This window comes from Haliotis cracherodii, unplaced genomic scaffold (assembly GCF_022045235.1).
Source record: "Haliotis cracherodii isolate W230 unplaced genomic scaffold, xgHalCrac1.p SCAF_1, whole genome shotgun sequence".
Taxonomy (NCBI): Eukaryota; Metazoa; Mollusca; class Gastropoda; order Lepetellida; family Haliotidae; genus Haliotis; species Haliotis cracherodii.
The window spans coordinates 43,493,308-43,511,552 of NW_027266264.1; the positions used below are offsets into that span (position 1 = coordinate 43,493,308).

Sequence of the window (18,245 nt, forward strand, 5' to 3'; positions counted from 1 at the left end):
AGCAGGTGACAGCGTAAAATCTTGTGTCATCTGTCCCCCAGAACTGATAGGAGTTCCTGATCTGCCTCCTATTAACTGGAGTCGAAATGATAGAGTTAACTCTGACTTCGCCGCGCTGATTATCCATCCCAGTCGATATAGTAACCTTAATATGATGAAATCCCGGTGGCATACTAATTAACGTCGGTGTGTGTTGATGACACAGGAGACAGTCGCTATGTAGGACTCAAACCAAATGTTCCTCACTTGTAGAAATGCAGTTATGGGCTTCATTACTCGTGTAAATAGCCACGGGGCCACTGAAATGCCAAATAGGAGGACTGCCCATTGGTAGTGAACCCCACTGAACTGGAACCTGAGGAACCTGCGGTCATTGGGATGGTTCGGTATGTGCAGATATGCATCTTGCAGATAGAGACTGATCAAGGAATCAAACGCTTTTATGCTGGTTCTGAGTAGTCTCAATGTGATGAGGCGGAAATAGGGTGGACACTTCAGGTAACTTTCGTTGAAAACAGAGAGACGGTGTATCATTCTGATCTTGTCTGAGCCTTTCTTGGGTACCAGGAAGATGTGAGAATAAAACCCCGGTGTTAACACTGGGGTGTGTATAATCTCTACGCCTATCTTTTCCAACAGCAAGTCTATGTTGGCCTTTAATAGCAGATGTTGATTTCTTGGATAATTCCAAGGGAGAGGAGCCATGGTCAACGGTGGAAATACTTCTACCTCTACTTGGTAACCGTGATGTAGAATGAGGAATGAGGATGCTCCAGTTCTTCCAAAATCGACTCAGTCTCCTGCCTATGGGGGTATCGACAAATGGGACGATCTCAGTCATAATTGTCCAACATTTCAATGTTTGCCACTCCTATCACCTCCTTTACTGTGGTATTTACCACGTCGGTATTGATAAGAACCTTGAAAGGAATCTTGTGCCTGTCCTTCCTTGAGAGACTCAAGTCTAGGCCTGCAAGTGTCTGGCCTGCCTGATAGCTGGGATAAACACTGAAAAATGTGCTCCAAAGCCTTGAGTGCCGTTTCATCCCTTGCATAACTAGAAACTTTGGCATGTATGTCCGTAATTTGTTCATTGAACAGAGATGTGGAAGACCAAGGTTGACGTAACAACCTGCACTTAAACTCCAAGTCCCAAGTAGATGGGGCTAAATAGCCAAGTCACCGTGTGACAGTTATTTCTGCTAGCGCAGCTTTAAGATGATTTCTCATATGGTCAATCTGACGCTGTTGAAAATCAACCATAGTTTGGAGGTGATCTTGTCGGTTAGGGTTATCATCTGACAGATCCTGCTCTACCGCATGTGTTGATGATGCTAGTGCTGAGAAAAGGTGTTAATACCCTTCGAAATTCCGTTTTGATAAATGCAACTCTGGTATCCTGAACCTTCAGAGTAGTAGGCCTTGACGAGCCTACCATCCTCTGTATCCTCGTCCAAACTATGTGCCTGGTCTTCTGCCTCAAAGCCATGAATAGGAAGTTCTTCTTTCTTAAACCTGGGAGGCTTGAATGACAGCACAAGTGTCAGCCTGGCAAAGTCCTCATCTAAATATCTACCGGTAATCATATCTGACATCATAGGGTCGACCGGAATCGACATAGGATGTGTCCAAATAGTATCTTTTTTATCCACCCCGCTACCCGGGAAGGTACTGAAATGAGGCGGTCAGCTACCCAATCAGATACTTACTTGTGCCAAGGTAAGTATTCAATTCAGTCAAGGAATCTCCCTCCTCCCGATTAGAATCAGAACAATGTTGACGTGTGCGTTTAGATGGTGAACAACTTCTACTCCGATGTGTAGTGCTACCTTTGACTGAGGGCTTAGATGAACTGCCGGGTGAAAAGGAGTCACGAGTTGATGTCCAAGTACGTGCAGGGGTACTGGTACTACTCAACAAAGAATGCACTGTATTATGTCTTACAATGGGAGTATTATATACATTAGGCACTGGAGTAGGTGGTAAAATCTGTGCCGTAGATGTAACTGATGCAGGTGTCTGATACATAGGCGTCGGTGTAGGCGCAGGATACAATTGTGTCATGGACTGCAGCCACATGGATTGTAAATTTTTTTGCATCCAATTAGTGTCTGTATTGGCATAGGCGCCTGAGCTTGCATCTGCTGCGCTGGATACGCTGGTACAGCGCTAAGCTGATCATGCGCTGCTTGCGTAATATTGTATGCTGATAGCCCTGGGGCTGGCATTATTGTAGATACGCTTGGGTAGTAGGCAGTGGCTGCGCTCGGCGTGGGCACAATGCTCTATGGTGTAGGCTTGTGCGTGGCTTGGGTTTGCGCTACCCCCAACAAAGCATCTGTTTGCAGATCTAGCAGATGTAGAATTTTCAGATGACTGCAAATTAGGGTCAATTATAATACTCACAACATCATCTGGAATAGAGGATTTCGGCGGAACATACACTTCCTCAGTGACAGTAATGGCGGACATAGAACCCGTCGAAGATAAAGGTTGCGTCATAATGCCCCAACTCTGTCCCTCGCTAATCAGGCGGGAATCACCTCACTTCTTTCAAACCATGGGCCTCATGAACTAGATGCAGATATTTGGGTAGGTGGGAGGGTTTAATTCCTGATGTAGTAGAGGTAGTATTTTTAGAATTATACACAATGATAACTATTGTTAGATAATTCTTGTGAATACCTTACCTCCAGTATACACCAGAGGGACCGGTGGGATCTGGTATCTAGTATCCCTTAGATAGTTGGCTTTTGTGAAGTGGGAAAACATGAAATGTATACAAACAGGACCAAAATGGAGTATGTCTAATAACCTAACTTAAAGGCTAGACATAGAAAAATTGTCATATTAATATCATATTCATATATTTAGCCATAAATGTGATACTTAGACATATTATGACGTCACTTCCGGTGATGACATCACCTGTGACGTCACTTGCGTTTGTCATTCTATGACCTTGTTTGCGATTATATGTCTTCTATGACTTCATATCACTTCTTATGACGTAGTTTCCGTTATGCCCTTTTTGGATAGTGATATTTAACATAAAATGACGTTAGTCTTGACGTGAAGTCTCCCATGATGTCATTTCCGATGGTAGGACATCATACATCCTAGATTATCATGTAGAGACCGTATATATCCCTTCGATCTATGATTTCAGTGTTGCCACTTGACTTGTTTACTATCCAATAGCAAACTAAGTACAACAAAGGTCAACTTACCTTGAGTTCATGAGGTATTCTGAAATCTTCACACCCCTCCCCTCCTCCCCAAGTTCCCGACAGAAGGAGGGGTGGCAAGGCTACTTGGAGACACCTGGGCTGCCACCAAGGGTCCCAGTGTGTATAGTCCATCCAGATCGGTCTGTTTGTTTGAGAACGTGCTATGGGACTTCCACTGGTAGCTAGCTACGACTTGTTCAATGGAGACTATATTCCATGTGACTAGACTTGTTGCAAGGGCTCTGATCTCGTGAGGCCTGCAGCTTCCCCAAGTTGGTGTGGAGACTTGTGCCAGTCTGTAGCTATCTACAATCACCGATCTGAGCCATCCCCCTACAGTTCCCTTGGTTATGTCCTTTTCTGACGAGGGTTTGCAAGAGATAAAAAGGCGTTTTCTCTGCTTTCTGTGGGGTTGAGTAGCTGTAATGAAGTATCTCAAGGCTCTTATATAGTCCACACATTTACTTAAGTCTGGTATCGTATATTGCCTGTGTCCGAGTGGGCTGAAGGTCGACGAATGGTTTTTGGCAATAAAATCTGGAAGTGATCTGAACTACACTGATTTCAATTCTTGGGTATGAGTTATGGTGGAAATGATAGTAGCATGTAATTCTGATACACGAGCCGCAGTGGCCATGGCTAGGAGAAAAAATGGTCTTCCTGGAAAATAATAGTAATGTCACAGTACTCATTGGTTCATAAGGTGGTTTCATCAATGCTGACAATACTATAGAGAGATCCCATTTTGGAAATATACATGGTGTTTTAATGTCTTCCAGTCGATTCAGTACTGGGTGTGTACCTATAGATAGGCCATCGTGTTGTAATACTGATGCCAGGGCAGATCTATAGCCTTCGATAGTGCCTTGTCGAAATTTCTTGTCGTTTCTGAGATAGAGCATTAATTCGGCAATTATAGGCATCGTTATCTCCATGTCTGAAGAATTTCTTATTCTCCACTTGACAAACTTGTCCCATCTGTTATTATATAGGGCAGACGATACTGGTCTCCATGAGCTTGCCACTCTTTGTGCAGCCTATTTAGAGTAACCGGCAACTTGCATTTTATTCGAGATAACTTCCAAGCGTGAAGGTGAAGATTATTGAGGCGGCCGTACAATATGTCTGTTTTCGGTTGTCTCAGTGCCGGGAGTTTCAAGGTTCTTCCATTAGGAGCGGTAGTAACCATGGAAACCAAGCCCTGTTTGGCCATACCGGGGCTATTAGAATTATGATGCAGTCTGTCTCTTCTATTTTTAACTCTGTCTAGAAGAGTCCGTGGGGGAAATGCGTAAGCGAACATTTCCTCCCAGTCCATAGAAAGAGCGTCAACCTGGATAGCGAGTGGGTCTGGTACCGTGCTGATGTAGACTCGTCATTTGTTGTTGAGACATGTGGCGACTAGGTCTAGTTTTGGAGCATCCCATAGGGAGGTTATCCACTTGAATATTTCGGGATGTAGTGACCATTCCCTGGGTACGATCTTGTTTTTCCGGGATAGGTAATCTACTAGGATATTCAATTTGCCCGGTATGTGTCTTGCTTCGATCCTGCAACTCACTGAATCTACCAAGGCAAATAAACGTGTAGCCTCCTTCAATAAAGGCTGAAACTTTGTGATCCCCCGGTGCTGTATGTAAGCAACTACGGTTGAGTTGTCTGTAGCAATCTTTACTGATGAGTGGTGCAGATGATTTTGCCATGCTTCTAGAGCTAGATATACTGCTCTCATTTCTAGGCAGTTGATGTGTTACTCCTCTTCTTGGTGGACCATTTTCCCTGTATTGTAATATCATCCATATCTTGGGCGTTTTAAGAAGTGAAGTTTGTAACCTTTTCTTACTACTTCGAGCAGCCATGAGTCGCCTGTGATGGCTTCCCAGTTGTCTGCGTTCTGCATAAGACGACCTCCAACTGGTCCCAGAATAGGGGAGTGCTAAACTTGGGTAGTCTTGGGTCCATGTCTATGAGACAGGCTAGTTTGACAGGATTCAGTGTGGTTGTAACCTTGATATTCTGAAGTTCTAAATCGTTGTACAATGGGCGGGCAGGTTGAGTCATTTCTGGAGGTATCGCCCTTGGAAACCTCCTCTGCCTCTACCTCTTCCTCTTTGTGAAGTGGGATGGTCATCTTTGGAGTTCTTATTCTTGGAGTGAAACGATCTGTCCTTCCATGTAGAGGCTCGAAAAGAATCCCGACCAGAGTTCACATGACGAGATTTAGGATTCTGTTGTTGATGCTGGGAATCTGCAGGCCGTCTGGATCTTGGATGCCAATGAGATTGTGGATGCTTGAAACTTCTGACCAGTTGATGATGCAATGGTTTCTTTCACTGACTTCAGTCTACCATTGAATATCTGTGGACCTGTAATACCTTGTGAATGCATGGATCTTCTTAGCGGCTCTGGAATCATGTGATAAAATTGCTGTAGCAGATGATTTCTTTGCATGAGCAGGAACTGTGCCGACATCCAAACTTGTGCTGATTGTAGATCTTCCTGCATCTTCCACACATGTGGTCCAATGAGCTGTGTATAAACCCGGCCTGCTGTAGTGTCATCCCCATGGGGGTGTCTAAGGGAAGACCTCCACTCTGATTGGTCGGATGGATGACATGATGAATTCCAGCTGCAACCCAATTAATAAATGAACTGATGTTAATCATCTGTTTATTGATGTTATCGAAGTCCCTGATTTTGGCCATGTCAACATGCATCCTGGTGTTTCTTAACAAGATCATAAAAATGTTCATCAATAATAGACTGTTGTCCTAAAAGGGCATTGTGTGTCTTGTAAGCACTTTTATTAATAGCAGGCATATGAAGTCTGATATTATGCGCCGATGAAGTGTTCAGTGATGCTTTGATTTTCTTGATGTCATGAATGTATGACGGACAGGGGAGGGTATGAAATTCTTCAGTTTTGCTGACAGGCTCTTCATACCCAGGACGTTCTAACTAGGGTTTGGTAGCCGTTTTATCTTTGTTATCTGATTTTAAGGCCGGCATCAGATTATAAAGTTCTGCAATGATGTCTTTAATGGAATAATTATTTGGTTTGTAGAGTTCCCATTGCATGAAGAACCAGTGTTAGCGATAGAACCGCACCCCCTGCTCAGGCTGCGCTGAGAAAAGGAAATATGGCTGGGGGTAGAATAATCCCGGTCATCGGATGTATGGCTAGCGGAGCAGGAATCACATGTTCTATAACTGTATGATTGTGACGTAACATCCACTTCGCTTTCCCCACCTGTATAACTGGGCTGTGTGACGGTATGGGATGGAGCACGCTTGGGAAATCTATCATGATTTGCACAAGTTTTGTTGTCAACTCATCTATCATAGTGGCTAGAAGGTGACTGGTGTCTATTTCTTTGCTCACTGCGATGTGATGTCCGTGATTCCCGATCTACCCTATGATATGTGTGGTGGGGATGGGATCTGAGATTCTTTTTATGACACTCCTACTGTCCTCATAATAATCTGATTCAGCTTGACTGCGTACATGTCTGCTGTGTGAGGATGCCCTGTCATATTTAGCCTCAGATCTCTTTTGAATCTCGTGTTGTGTGACGGATTATTTTGGATATGAGATTTCATGAGACATTGATTGCATACGTTTGTCAATCATTACAGACATGGAATTGGTTATTTTTTTCCATGAACTCACGGGGAAACGTGGCATAGAGGGGAGATCGGTTGCTTCTTCCAAGCCCAGATTATCCACCGTAATTACCAGACGCTTCCGGATGTACATGACTGGTTACATTAAAACATCGGTTCCTTAACTATATTGGGAGAGTGGGATCCCCAAGGGACACTCGCTTGTCACCCACATGATTATCTTTAGGTGTCACAACGGACTTAATCACTTTTTGACAGGAAGCCGATGAAGATTTTCTGACACTCTAGTCCTCTTTTTATAATCAGTGGACATTGAGCCATGCCTTTTTCAAACTTCTCCTTGGACAAAGGTTCGCAATAACTGGACCTTGATTTTTGGGTGCAATTGCTTTTCTAGCATGATAGGCACCTAGGATGAGGGTCACCAGTGATTTGATGCTGCCCACAACCTGAACAGTCCTCATCCCACAACACGTTCTACGTTTTGTGGATTGAGGACTGTTCAGTTCTCTAACTAATTACTTACTAGAGACTTGACCCGTGAAGATCCGGGGTAAAATAGGTCTTCAGAAACCCATGCTTGCCGTAAAAGGCGACTATGTTTGTCGTAAAAGGTGACTAACGGGATCGGGTGGTCAGGGTCACTGACTTGGTTGATGCATGTCATCGATCCCAATTGTGTGGATCTAAGGCTCATGATGTCAATCACTGGATTGTCTGATCCAGACTCGATTATTTAGAGACTGCTGTCATATAGCTGGAATATTGCGTACATCTGTTGAAAATTTATTAAAATTTGTAGTGTGGTTCTCAGCATAAATAGGAATTTATGGTTATGATGTAACAGAGGTAGGGTATTCACAAGAATTAACACATTTAGAATTTGGTGCACAAATTTGAGTACATGCCAAACAACATGGATAAGTTGGATAAATCTTTAATAGATTATTTTCCACGACAATTAGTACAACGCGCAAACATAAGTTACGCAATATAGATAATTTGATGAAAAGGGACTGTAAAAAACTGCCGTAGACAATTAGTAATCTATCGGCAAATTTTGTAATGAGTTGAAAGTGTATTCAGTTATTTGTATATACGCAACTCAATGAACTGCCAAAGCTAGTAGTATTGAAACACACATAAAATATGCTATACATACATAGCTGAGAATTGTAAACAAATTGACTACCCTGGCAGGCAAACAATTGTTACACAATTCAAAATGGCGGGGAACAGATAGCATGTGGCAGAAAAAAAAGACAAAGTCTTTTTACGCCCACATAAATCACATACAACTTCACAACATGTTGTATGAAGGTCTAAATAAATCCAAAATGAGAGCTCTGCTGGTACACGTCCTAGCTGTAGTGCAACAGGCAGTGATGTGAAGTGGTGACCTAGGTCACGTGAGGCCACAGGGATGGCGACGGCATGGTATAAAAGAGGAATTCAGGAACAGTTTATTTATCTTCACCTAGGACCATCGTCAGTACGCTGTCACAGTTTTGTTGCAAGGTTAGCAGTGAATGCATTAAGGAGTAATGCAGGATAAGTAAAAATTATGATTATCAAACACCACAAAATGGCAAATAATCGGCATGCATAACGCAGGAATTTGGGGTATCATCACACTGTCCTATGCCGTTAGGTCGAGAAACATGCTCAGACCGGTGATGTCCAGGACCGTCCCAGATCCGGAAGACCTCCTGTGATGACACATCGTGAAGACAGGGACCTTCTTCGTCTCATATGCCAAGAACCCTTTTTAACAAGTACTCGTCTGAAACAGCTGTGGTTGCCCAATCATTGTTTCAGCACCAGAACCGTCAGGAAAGCAGCAGGACGGGGGGCTACACGAGTCATAAAGTGTCCCTTGATGAGTGATCACCACAAAGCTGCTCGTTAAGCATGGTGTATTGTGAGACAGAACTGGAATCTGAGAATTTGGAGATGGATCTGCACCACGTCAGTGATTGAAGAACGAGAGTTAGGAGGCACCGGAACACGGCCTACACCCCCAGGAACATTAAACCGACTGTTGCATACAGCGGGGGCTCAGTAATGGTTTGGGAGTGTATCTCTCATGACTGCAGGTTGGATGTGTAGGATAAAGCACTCCTCCTCGGTTATGTTCGGGAAAGTAAGACCTCGGCACTCGGGTATCCGTAAGGTAAGAACGAGGCGCGAAGCGCCGAGATCTTACCTTGCCGATACCCAACTGATAAACCGTAAAAACAGCGGTAATAACATGTTTTCAGTATGTTATGCTTCGTTTAACGGTATTTAGGGGTACAACATGGAATGGGCAACTGCTCGTCCGCGCCGTTAGTCACGTGACTTTTTGCACCTCGTGGCACATTCACGCTGAATGCAGTAGCCTAGCAGTACACGATGGACGACACAGATGATGATTTATTTATAACGCAGTCGAAAAAGATGATGATGATGAAAGTTGTCATGATGATGACATTTATTACCGTTTTAAGAACCCATTGGATGAACAAACTCTCTCTGAGAAGACTGAACAGCGTGTTCCAAAGTCTACTAAATATAAACTTGACTGGGCACTTTCAGTTTTCAAGAGATGGCAAGAAGAGAGGCGGAACCGGCCCATGAAGGAAAATACTAACTTGCCAATGGAATGTCTACAGTCGCAGGTATAAGAAATGAGTGCTTCCGGATTAAATACGGCCATTAAATATTTCGTTTTTGAAGCTGCCAAGCAAGACGGGTCAGACTATCCTTCTAGTACAATCTATGCACTATTTGGGGCCATCCAGTCACACCCTAAGGGCATGTATTCGGGTTTAAACATATTTGAGGATGAAGAGTTCCGAGAGGCCAGGGCTGCTCTGGATGCAGTTATGAAAGAAAGAGCGGCCACTGGCCATTGTCAGCGAGAAAAGCAACCGAGAAATTACTGACGAGGAGGAAAACACACTGTGGGAGAAAGGTGTGTTAAGGTGATGACAACCCCCAAAAGCTGGTGGACAGCATTTTGTACTTAAATGGTAAGTGAAAATTTCAGGTTATACAGGTCAATTTTTAGTCTAAATGTCCCGTCTAAATTTGCATACTCAGTAATTAATGATAGGTAAAGGTAACTAACATACATTGTATTTTCCTGAAATGCAACATTATATAAGAGAATTTTTTACATGATAAAGGTTTCTACACTTGCTGAACTAACCTCTAATCTCAATACAACCGAAAGTGTCAAGTAGAAAAATCACTTGTGAGACATCGACTTTTCAATGTAAAGTTCAAAATTTTCACAGCTGCATCAAAACACGTTTACATATTGTTTAAATATAGCCAAAATAATTGAAGACTTTTAAGTTGAAATTTAGAAATTTGAAAAGGCTTTGCGAAAGTATTCAGGACATCAAGTTTAATCAACAGTATAAATCCGATATGAAAACTAATAACTAAAAATGTAAGTAAAGAACTTTGAAGATATCTTAATGAATTCATTTTAAATGTTTTATAGGTCTACATTTCTCGCTCAGAGGCAGAAATGAGCATTGACGATTGCGTCTTTATAAGGATCCTCAGATTACTGGACCATACACTGACGCCAATTGAAGGTCTTATTTGGTTTACAAAGAAGATGTGTCGAAAAACAACGCTGGCGGTCTTAAGCAGAGAAAAGTCGCACCAGAGCAAGTGAGAGAGCCTATGAGAATCGATGATATCCAGACAGATGTTATATCCGGCCTTTCAAAAAATACAAGAGCCTTTGGTATGATGTTTATTGTTTATTGAAGAAAGCTTAAAATATTGTACTTTAAAGTGATAAATTGCTTTATGCTTTCTGTACAGCGGATAGACGATCTGAGAATGGTTTTGATATTCCACTAAAGTTTGATAATTTTTTTGAGAAATAAGTTTATTTTCATTGATTAAAATTTATGATCAATTTCTTTTTCCATTTTAGCAAATCAGTTGCCGAAAAGACTGATGCCTTTTATTTCACTCCACTGAAGAAGCCAAAGCCCGGGGAGTGGTTTTAAAAAATACCACTGGGCCACAACACATTTATCAGCACAGTAAAAGGCGTGTGTGCAGCGGGGGGAATTGAAGGGCGGAAGACGAATCATTCCTTAAGAGCCACATCAGCAACGCGCCTTTATCGTGCTGGGATTGACGAACAGTTGATTTGTGAACAAACAGGTAAGTGTTACATAATGACGAGACTTAAATATTTTTGTGTGTAATCAGATTGTACTGCTTACTAAGGGTTGTCAGAACAACAACACCAGCTTATGAAATTCAGTCCTATTTATCAAAACCATAATTCTTAAAATCGCTGAGACACACCGTTTTGTTTTGTCTGAAGGTTGACTGTAACGGTTTGCAGGCAGTTACTTAGTCCAGAAGAACAGTACCCAATATGATGATTTTTGTGTACAATGAAGTCCTCGAGAAACTGGTTGACATGAGGTTTCACTTTTGTTCGGTCATATACCAGCCTTTCAACACACGTCTCACTACATCAGTCATGACCAGTTGTTAACAGTTTAACGGGTGATGCCTCCTAATGAATCGTTTTGTATGCCTGTGATCTGACAAGTTAGCGCTGGTGGAAAAGAACATTCGATTACAAATGTTAGAGTATAATGCTAAAATAAATTTGTTAGTATTCCACTTCTGTGAATTAAAAACAAATATGGTATAGTTTTAGTTTGAAAAAATGCAGTATTACAATTGTTTACACTTTAATATCATTTCCTTTTAGGACATCGCAGCGAAGCTGTAAGTATTTACAATCGTTCCTCAGATGAACAGAAGTCTTCTGTATCTGATTTGCTCTACATCCCTCCTGAGAAGAAGACTCAAACCACTTCCTGCATGGTGGTAAGATATTCGGAGAACGAGGATGAGGCAAAGACTGAAACTGTCAGACCCAAACAAGGTGGCCATGGTGAATCAAAGGAAACCAAGGATGCAGATCGGCATTACTCTGTAATTCTGAATTTTCACTGAATAAACAGAACATTCCGTGTTGTGGTTCAGCAACAGTCATCGTTGCTCGTTTTGACAACCATCCTCCGCAGTACATGGATGACAATGCCAGGCCTCATCGTTTGCATGCAGTCATGGATTACATGAGGGCCAATGCAATAACGACTCTACCCTGGCCAGCAATAAGCCCAGATTTGAACCCCCTTGAACATGTTTGGGATATTCTGGGGCGGCGCATACAGGCAAGAGATCCTCCTGTACAAGATTTACACCAATTGGAAGCAGCATTGCATCTGGAGTGGTTGTTGTTGATCCATCAACAGATCCAACGTCTGACTGGCGGCAAGAGACGTAGGGTGGAATGCATCATCCGGGCACATGGCGGTTATACCCACTACTGATCTGTTTCATGTGTCATGTCAAGTAGAGACTTTAAGGAACATTTTCTCATGAAATATCAAACGTAACTCATTTACTTAATCCTGCAGCTCCATACTTTTTTTAGGTATAGTGTAAGGTCAAAAACAGTAGCTGTGTTACCATGATGTTTTTTGTCGGTAAATTTCAATTACAAATCACCAATATCTTCTTTTTGTTGTTGTCAAATGTTTGTTCTATACGATGACATTGGTATTGCCCAGCTCCAGTGGTCTGTCATATCCCATGCCATTATTTTTGCCTTTTGACATGGTTCAGGAATAGGGGTGTGCTTATCTTTTTTCTTTGTGTATAGATAGCAGAGGCAACCATGCCTCAGATACTGACAATAGTAACCTTGACCTTCGACTAATCTTGACAAAAATAGGGCCCCAAAGAGAAGACAATAAAACCATCAAAACATTTTGAGGAAGAGTGACCAGAAACATTTCAGTGAGGTTTGAATTAACAGGTCCTCTTTGATCTTGATCCAGGTGAATCAAAAGTTCGCCATCAGAGATTTCATGTTTTCTTGCAATGCTTTTCTCACCAGGTTTGGATGCAGCTGAACTGAGGACTTTGGACTGCACTCCAGGAGCAACACCAGAGGATAACCCACTAGGACTGCCTTTCACTTTAGGACGAGGAGCTTGGTACTGTAGCATAGAATAGAAAGTAAATAGGTGAGTTTACGTACAGCTAATAATGTACCAACTTTCACAAAAGATAATTTAGGATCTCTGCTCAACTGGAAGTACAAGTTGTTGGATCATCATGTGACCTTTGAGTTTGACCTTATCTTTGTGGTAAGGAAACCTACATTGGTGGTCAACTATTAAACTTGACCTATGTTTATATAACATTATTATATACATTATTGCCTGAACCACCACACATTGGTCAGAGCATGTGCAGCAGCGTCGCCTCAATGTAACACAGTTACACAAATCACTGTATTCTGTATTCAGGCTACTGTTTGGTCTGATGCATGGGTCAGTATTCAAAGTAATCAAAGTTTAGGAACATTGCACAGTACCCTTTAATTAACCCTAATGACATACATATCCTTAGATAACGTTGGCCATAAATCTGCCAGCTATGGTCCAATCTTCCATGTGGCAGCTGAAGGCTAACTCAATTTTTCTGTCAATGTCTATGGGGCAGTATGCTTCTTCTAGGGGGGCTGTATTTGCTACATAATGCTACTTAATTAGGCAGTCCATTTCCGTGAGCAACAAAAATGACTGGAGTGCCTGCAACTATGCTTATTAATTTAATGTTATGCACTGACAAGACATTATCATTTCATTCTGCAGCCTTTATGTTTTATTTGTTTCAAAAATATACTGAATGCAGCCTCATGCTAAAATTAATCCAGCAGGCAGGAGTAAGAAGTGTGAAAATAATTCAGCAGGCTAAAGGTTAATAGCCCAGGAATTTAAAAGTTTCAAAGTTGTATCACACTGGATATGTTTTATCCCAACAGGATGTTATGTTTAAGTGCTAGTTATTAACATGGTTAGAGGCATAGGATATTAACATAATTCATTTTTGAATGTATGACCCTGAAGGTGATTTTGACTTTTAGTATCAGTGACAAGTATTTCAAGAACATTCCAAAGGGCTACCCAGAATCTTGATGTCCCTGGATGGAATTCAATGTGACAACAAAATGATACCATATGCTACTCCTTGAAAGTAGATCGATCATAGTGACCTACCGCTGATGTCATCAGATTGTCATCACTAGTCAGGTATACTTATTTTTTTTAACATTATATAACCACTACATGTATAAGACTTTTAATATACCTGCTGCAAATGGCAAAAAATATTTTATGAATAACCTCCTCTATGACCTTGCCTTACACATAGGTCACACGTGGCCTTTTCCAATCTAGGCCTGCACTAAGGATAACATGTACCAAGTGCTACTGACCTACAGTAAATTCTTCTTGAATTTATGCTACTAATTTAAAGAAGGTCCCCATGACCTACTTTTGATATGAAATAATTGTCATCACTTGTAATTCATAAGCGTTTAGGTATAAGACTCAAAATAAAGTCTGCAGAAAAATGAGTAGTAAAAATAGCAAACATTCTTTCCAAATGACCTTTACTGAGACTAATCTTATGTGTAGGTCACTCACAACCTTTTCAAATTGTGGCCCCAGCCCAAGTATGACATGTACCAGCTTCAATGACATACCGCCAATGTTTCCTGAGATAGACAGCAGACAGACAGACAGACAGACAGACAAACAGACAGTATTGCAATCATTTTAGTAGCGTCTTCGCCATGCTTGTGGTTTTTGACACAGAGGTCCATCGATAGTACGGACCCAGAAAATGTAGAGGGGGTCATGGAAAATGATAAAATCAAAATTCAGAATAGGTACCTCCCAATCTGTTGGCAGACATTGGCAGAGTACCCGGGTTTGTTGCAAGGAATACAGACAGCCCTTCTGGCAATCTGGGCTGATGGAGTGAAGATAACCCCTAAATTCAAAACAATAAACTATTGAAACAAGTTCATACTTTTAATGTATCCAACCAATTACACTATTTTCTATAATGAACAATGTTTCTAATTGTGGATAAATTCATTTTTTATATGTGAACTCAGTTACTATGTTGTTTTGTAACAACGTTTCTATCCTAAATTCCCGTCTTGGGACTAAACCATAAGCACATGTTGCCACCTGACAACATTTGCACAACTGAAAAAACTCAAAACCACAGTCGCATAACATGTTAAGTGCCTCTTGTACTTGAAACACAACATTTTCATGTCCATTGAATGTTCGTTTGGGTGCGTTTTGGCGCACTGTTTTTACTGCTGCGTTTTTGCGCACAGTCCTTCTGTCCATATTCCCCTGCCTTGATGGACTGTAGTCTATCAACTAAATAAATTACTATCCTCAGTTCACTATGTACATTTCCTTGCACAGTTCTTTGCACAGTTCTTTATCCTTGAATGCTTTATCCTTGAAATCCGTTCTTTGCACAGTCTTGATCCTTTAATGCTTTATCCTTGAACCCCGATCTTTGGTCTTTTGAGTCTTCTGAGTCGTTCCATTCCAGTGGACTGATGTTCTTTATAGATCTGGTTAGTACAGTCTGACCAACCCTTACATCCACTACCCGAACTTGACCGTCAGCTCCAGGGTAAGTCTTTATGATTGTTCCAAGCTTCCAGTGTCCTCTGGGCGTGTTTTGCGAGATCACCAGCACGAGGTCTTTTTCTTGCAAATCTCGGCCTTGTCTGTTCCACTTTTTGCGTGTGTTGAGACTTGGCAACCATTCTCACATCCATCTTTTCCAAAAATGGCGAACCAGTTCCTGAATCCTGCACCAACGTCTTCTGGGGTTGAAGTCTTTTGTGTCCACACATTCAGGTGCAAATACACCTCCAGTTTGTCCATGAAGGAAGGGATTTGGTGTGTGTGGTGTGTCATCTTGAGGGTGAGCTGACTGATACGTTAGAGGCCTGGAATTTATGAGACCTTCTGCTCGTCATTGCAGTGATAAGATCCTCATCTGTGATGTCACCTTTGCTGAGGATGGCATAGATTGCCTGCTTTGCTGCCTTAATCATTGTTTCAAATATTCCCCCAAAATGAGGAGTGCATGGAGGATTGAAAAACCATTTTACTCCATTATTCACAAGAGACCTCATAACAACATCTTGATCCTTTTGTTGTACGAGCTCCTTCAGTTCTTTAACTGCACCCACAAAGTTTGTACCATTATCTGATACCATGACTTCAGGAAGACCTCTTCTGCTCGCCATGCGATAGAATGCATTCAAAAACGAGTCTGTATCTAGACCATATGCAACTTCGAGATGCACAGCCCTGGTCTTGAGACAAATGAACAAACACAAATAACGCTTTTGTCTCTTCTGATTCCTCCCTTGTACTGTCAAAAACGAACCAGCAAAATCTACACCTGCATCAGTAAATGCTCAAAGTGATGGTTGTACTCTGAACTTCGGTTATAGTGCCATCACTTGGTATGCTGGCTTTGCTTTGTCTCGTTTGCACTTAGCACACTCAAGTTCCCATTGTCTGATTTCTTCTCTGCCAGAGATGATCCAGAATTTGGACAATATGGCTGATAATGTCTGGTTTGTTCCCATGACATGATTTCCTGCTTCATGATAGTGCTCATGAGTCCCTGGTCATCAATTACCGGTTGAAGACTAAGAAGTTTGGAATTTGGAGACATTCTGTTTCTTCTTTTTCTAGGAATTCAGGACCTGACCACCAGAACTTGTTGTTTGTCAGTTGTGATGCAGCTACACCTCAAGACAACATGTCAGCTGGGTTCATTTCAGAGGGAACATGGTTCCACTGAGACGGATTAGTAACAGACTGTATTTCACCAACCCTGTTGGCTACAAATGCTTTGAAAGACCTACTGTTGCTTTTTATCCAGCATATGACATTCAAAGTGTCTGACCAAATCTTTACAGTTTGGATTTCAAAGTTGAGTGCATTTGCCACTGTCAAAACTAACCTCAGACTAACTTTGGCAGCCATCAATTCCATTCGAGGTATGCTTACAGCTTTTAACGGTGCTACACGACTTTTAGCTACCACCAATCTACTTGATCTGCCCATAAGAAATGGATGAACTGCATACACAACAGCCCCATACGCCTCCTGTGATGCGTCCACAAAAGCATGATATGAGACAAGGTAATTGTAATCTAAGCACAAGTACCTTGGTACTTTTAAAGCATGCATTTCCTTCACTTCTTCTAACCACCTTGATACTTTGTTTTTCAGGTCTCCAGTTATCTCATCGTCCCAGTCAAGACCAGCTGTCCATGTATCCTGGAGCAGTATTTTATCAGTGATGGTAAATGGAGCAACAAAACCTAATGGATCAAAGAGTTTTGCAATATTACTCAAGAAGGTTCTTTTTGTTTTCATTGAAGGTAAGTAACCTTTGCCCAGGTCTACCTCAGATGCTCTGTCTTCTGGTGGAATGCTTTCTAGAACCTTATGAGAATTTGACATGCATTCCATCTTTTGACCATAACTCGGACAACTTCTTGAAGGGTTCATCACCTTTGTCTTCAGTTTCTACAGAGCCCATGCTATCTTCCATGTAAGTGGAATTTGTAACTGTCTCTGCTACTAGTGGTAAGTCTACAGCATGTCGCTTTGCATGTTCCTGGGTGACGTATTGAGCTAAGAAAGGAGATGATGTGACCCCAAATACTACACGACTAAATTTGTGTACATCAGGTGGTTAGTTCAATTTCAAAGATCTCCAAAGGAACCTGTGGTGTGATCTGTCACATTCTGGTATTTTGATTTGCAAATACATTGCCTCAATATCACAAACAAGTGAAACTGGATGCTTTCTAAAGCGAAGTAAGATGTCCATTAAGTCACGTTGTAGTTTTGGACCTGGATAGATCGCATCATTTAAAGTTATTCCTTCATACTTGGCCGATGCATCAAATACCAATCTGACTTTAATTGTCAATCTATCTGGCCTTACAATTGGAAAATGAGGCAAGTACCACTTGCCACTCTCAGTAGTTTCATCAGTTGATTATTTTGCGGATGTACCCTTTTTGCAATTATTGGTGAATAATGTCATCATATGCCATCGCTGTATTTTTGTCCTTACATAGTTTCTTTTCTATGTTTACCAACCGTGTCATCAGTGTCTGGAAGATTTTGGACATTATCTTTCCAAGGAATGGCAACTTGATAATGTTCATTTTCATACAACAATGTATCCTGCACTTTTGCAAGAGCATTCCTATCATAAGGCATTAAAAGGGACTCTGAACTGTAGTCTTCTACATCCCAAAACATGTGCATCAAGGTATTGAGTTCAACATCAACTTCGTCTGTGAAGTATGCATCTGCAAGCACAGAGTTAGGATTTTTCCCTTGATGTTCAATATTCCCAATACATGTCCATCCCAGAGGTGTCCTCCTTGCAATTGGCTCTCCTGGGTTTCCTTGAACCTCTTCATAA

General features: G+C 41.6%; 1 protein-coding gene and 1 pseudogene across 2 annotated transcripts in view; one reads left to right on the top strand and one right to left on the bottom strand.

Moving 5' to 3' along the window:
- The window catches only part of LOC139464624 (zinc finger C2HC domain-containing protein 1B-like), a 213,324-nt gene that overhangs the window by 35,590 nt on the left and 159,489 nt on the right, over positions 1-18,245 (bottom strand). The window contains exon 6 of one of the 2 annotated variants that reach the window (XM_071246160.1): positions 12,790-12,895. In XM_071246160.1, the coding sequence (XP_071102261.1) occupies positions 12,790-12,895 (106 nt within the window). Of the gene's footprint in view, positions 1-12,166; positions 12,896-18,245 lie in introns of those variants that run through there. The other variant, XM_071246153.1, reaches the window with a different exon arrangement.
- On the top strand, positions 9,470-10,841 carry LOC139464607 (uncharacterized protein KIAA1958-like; annotated as a pseudogene).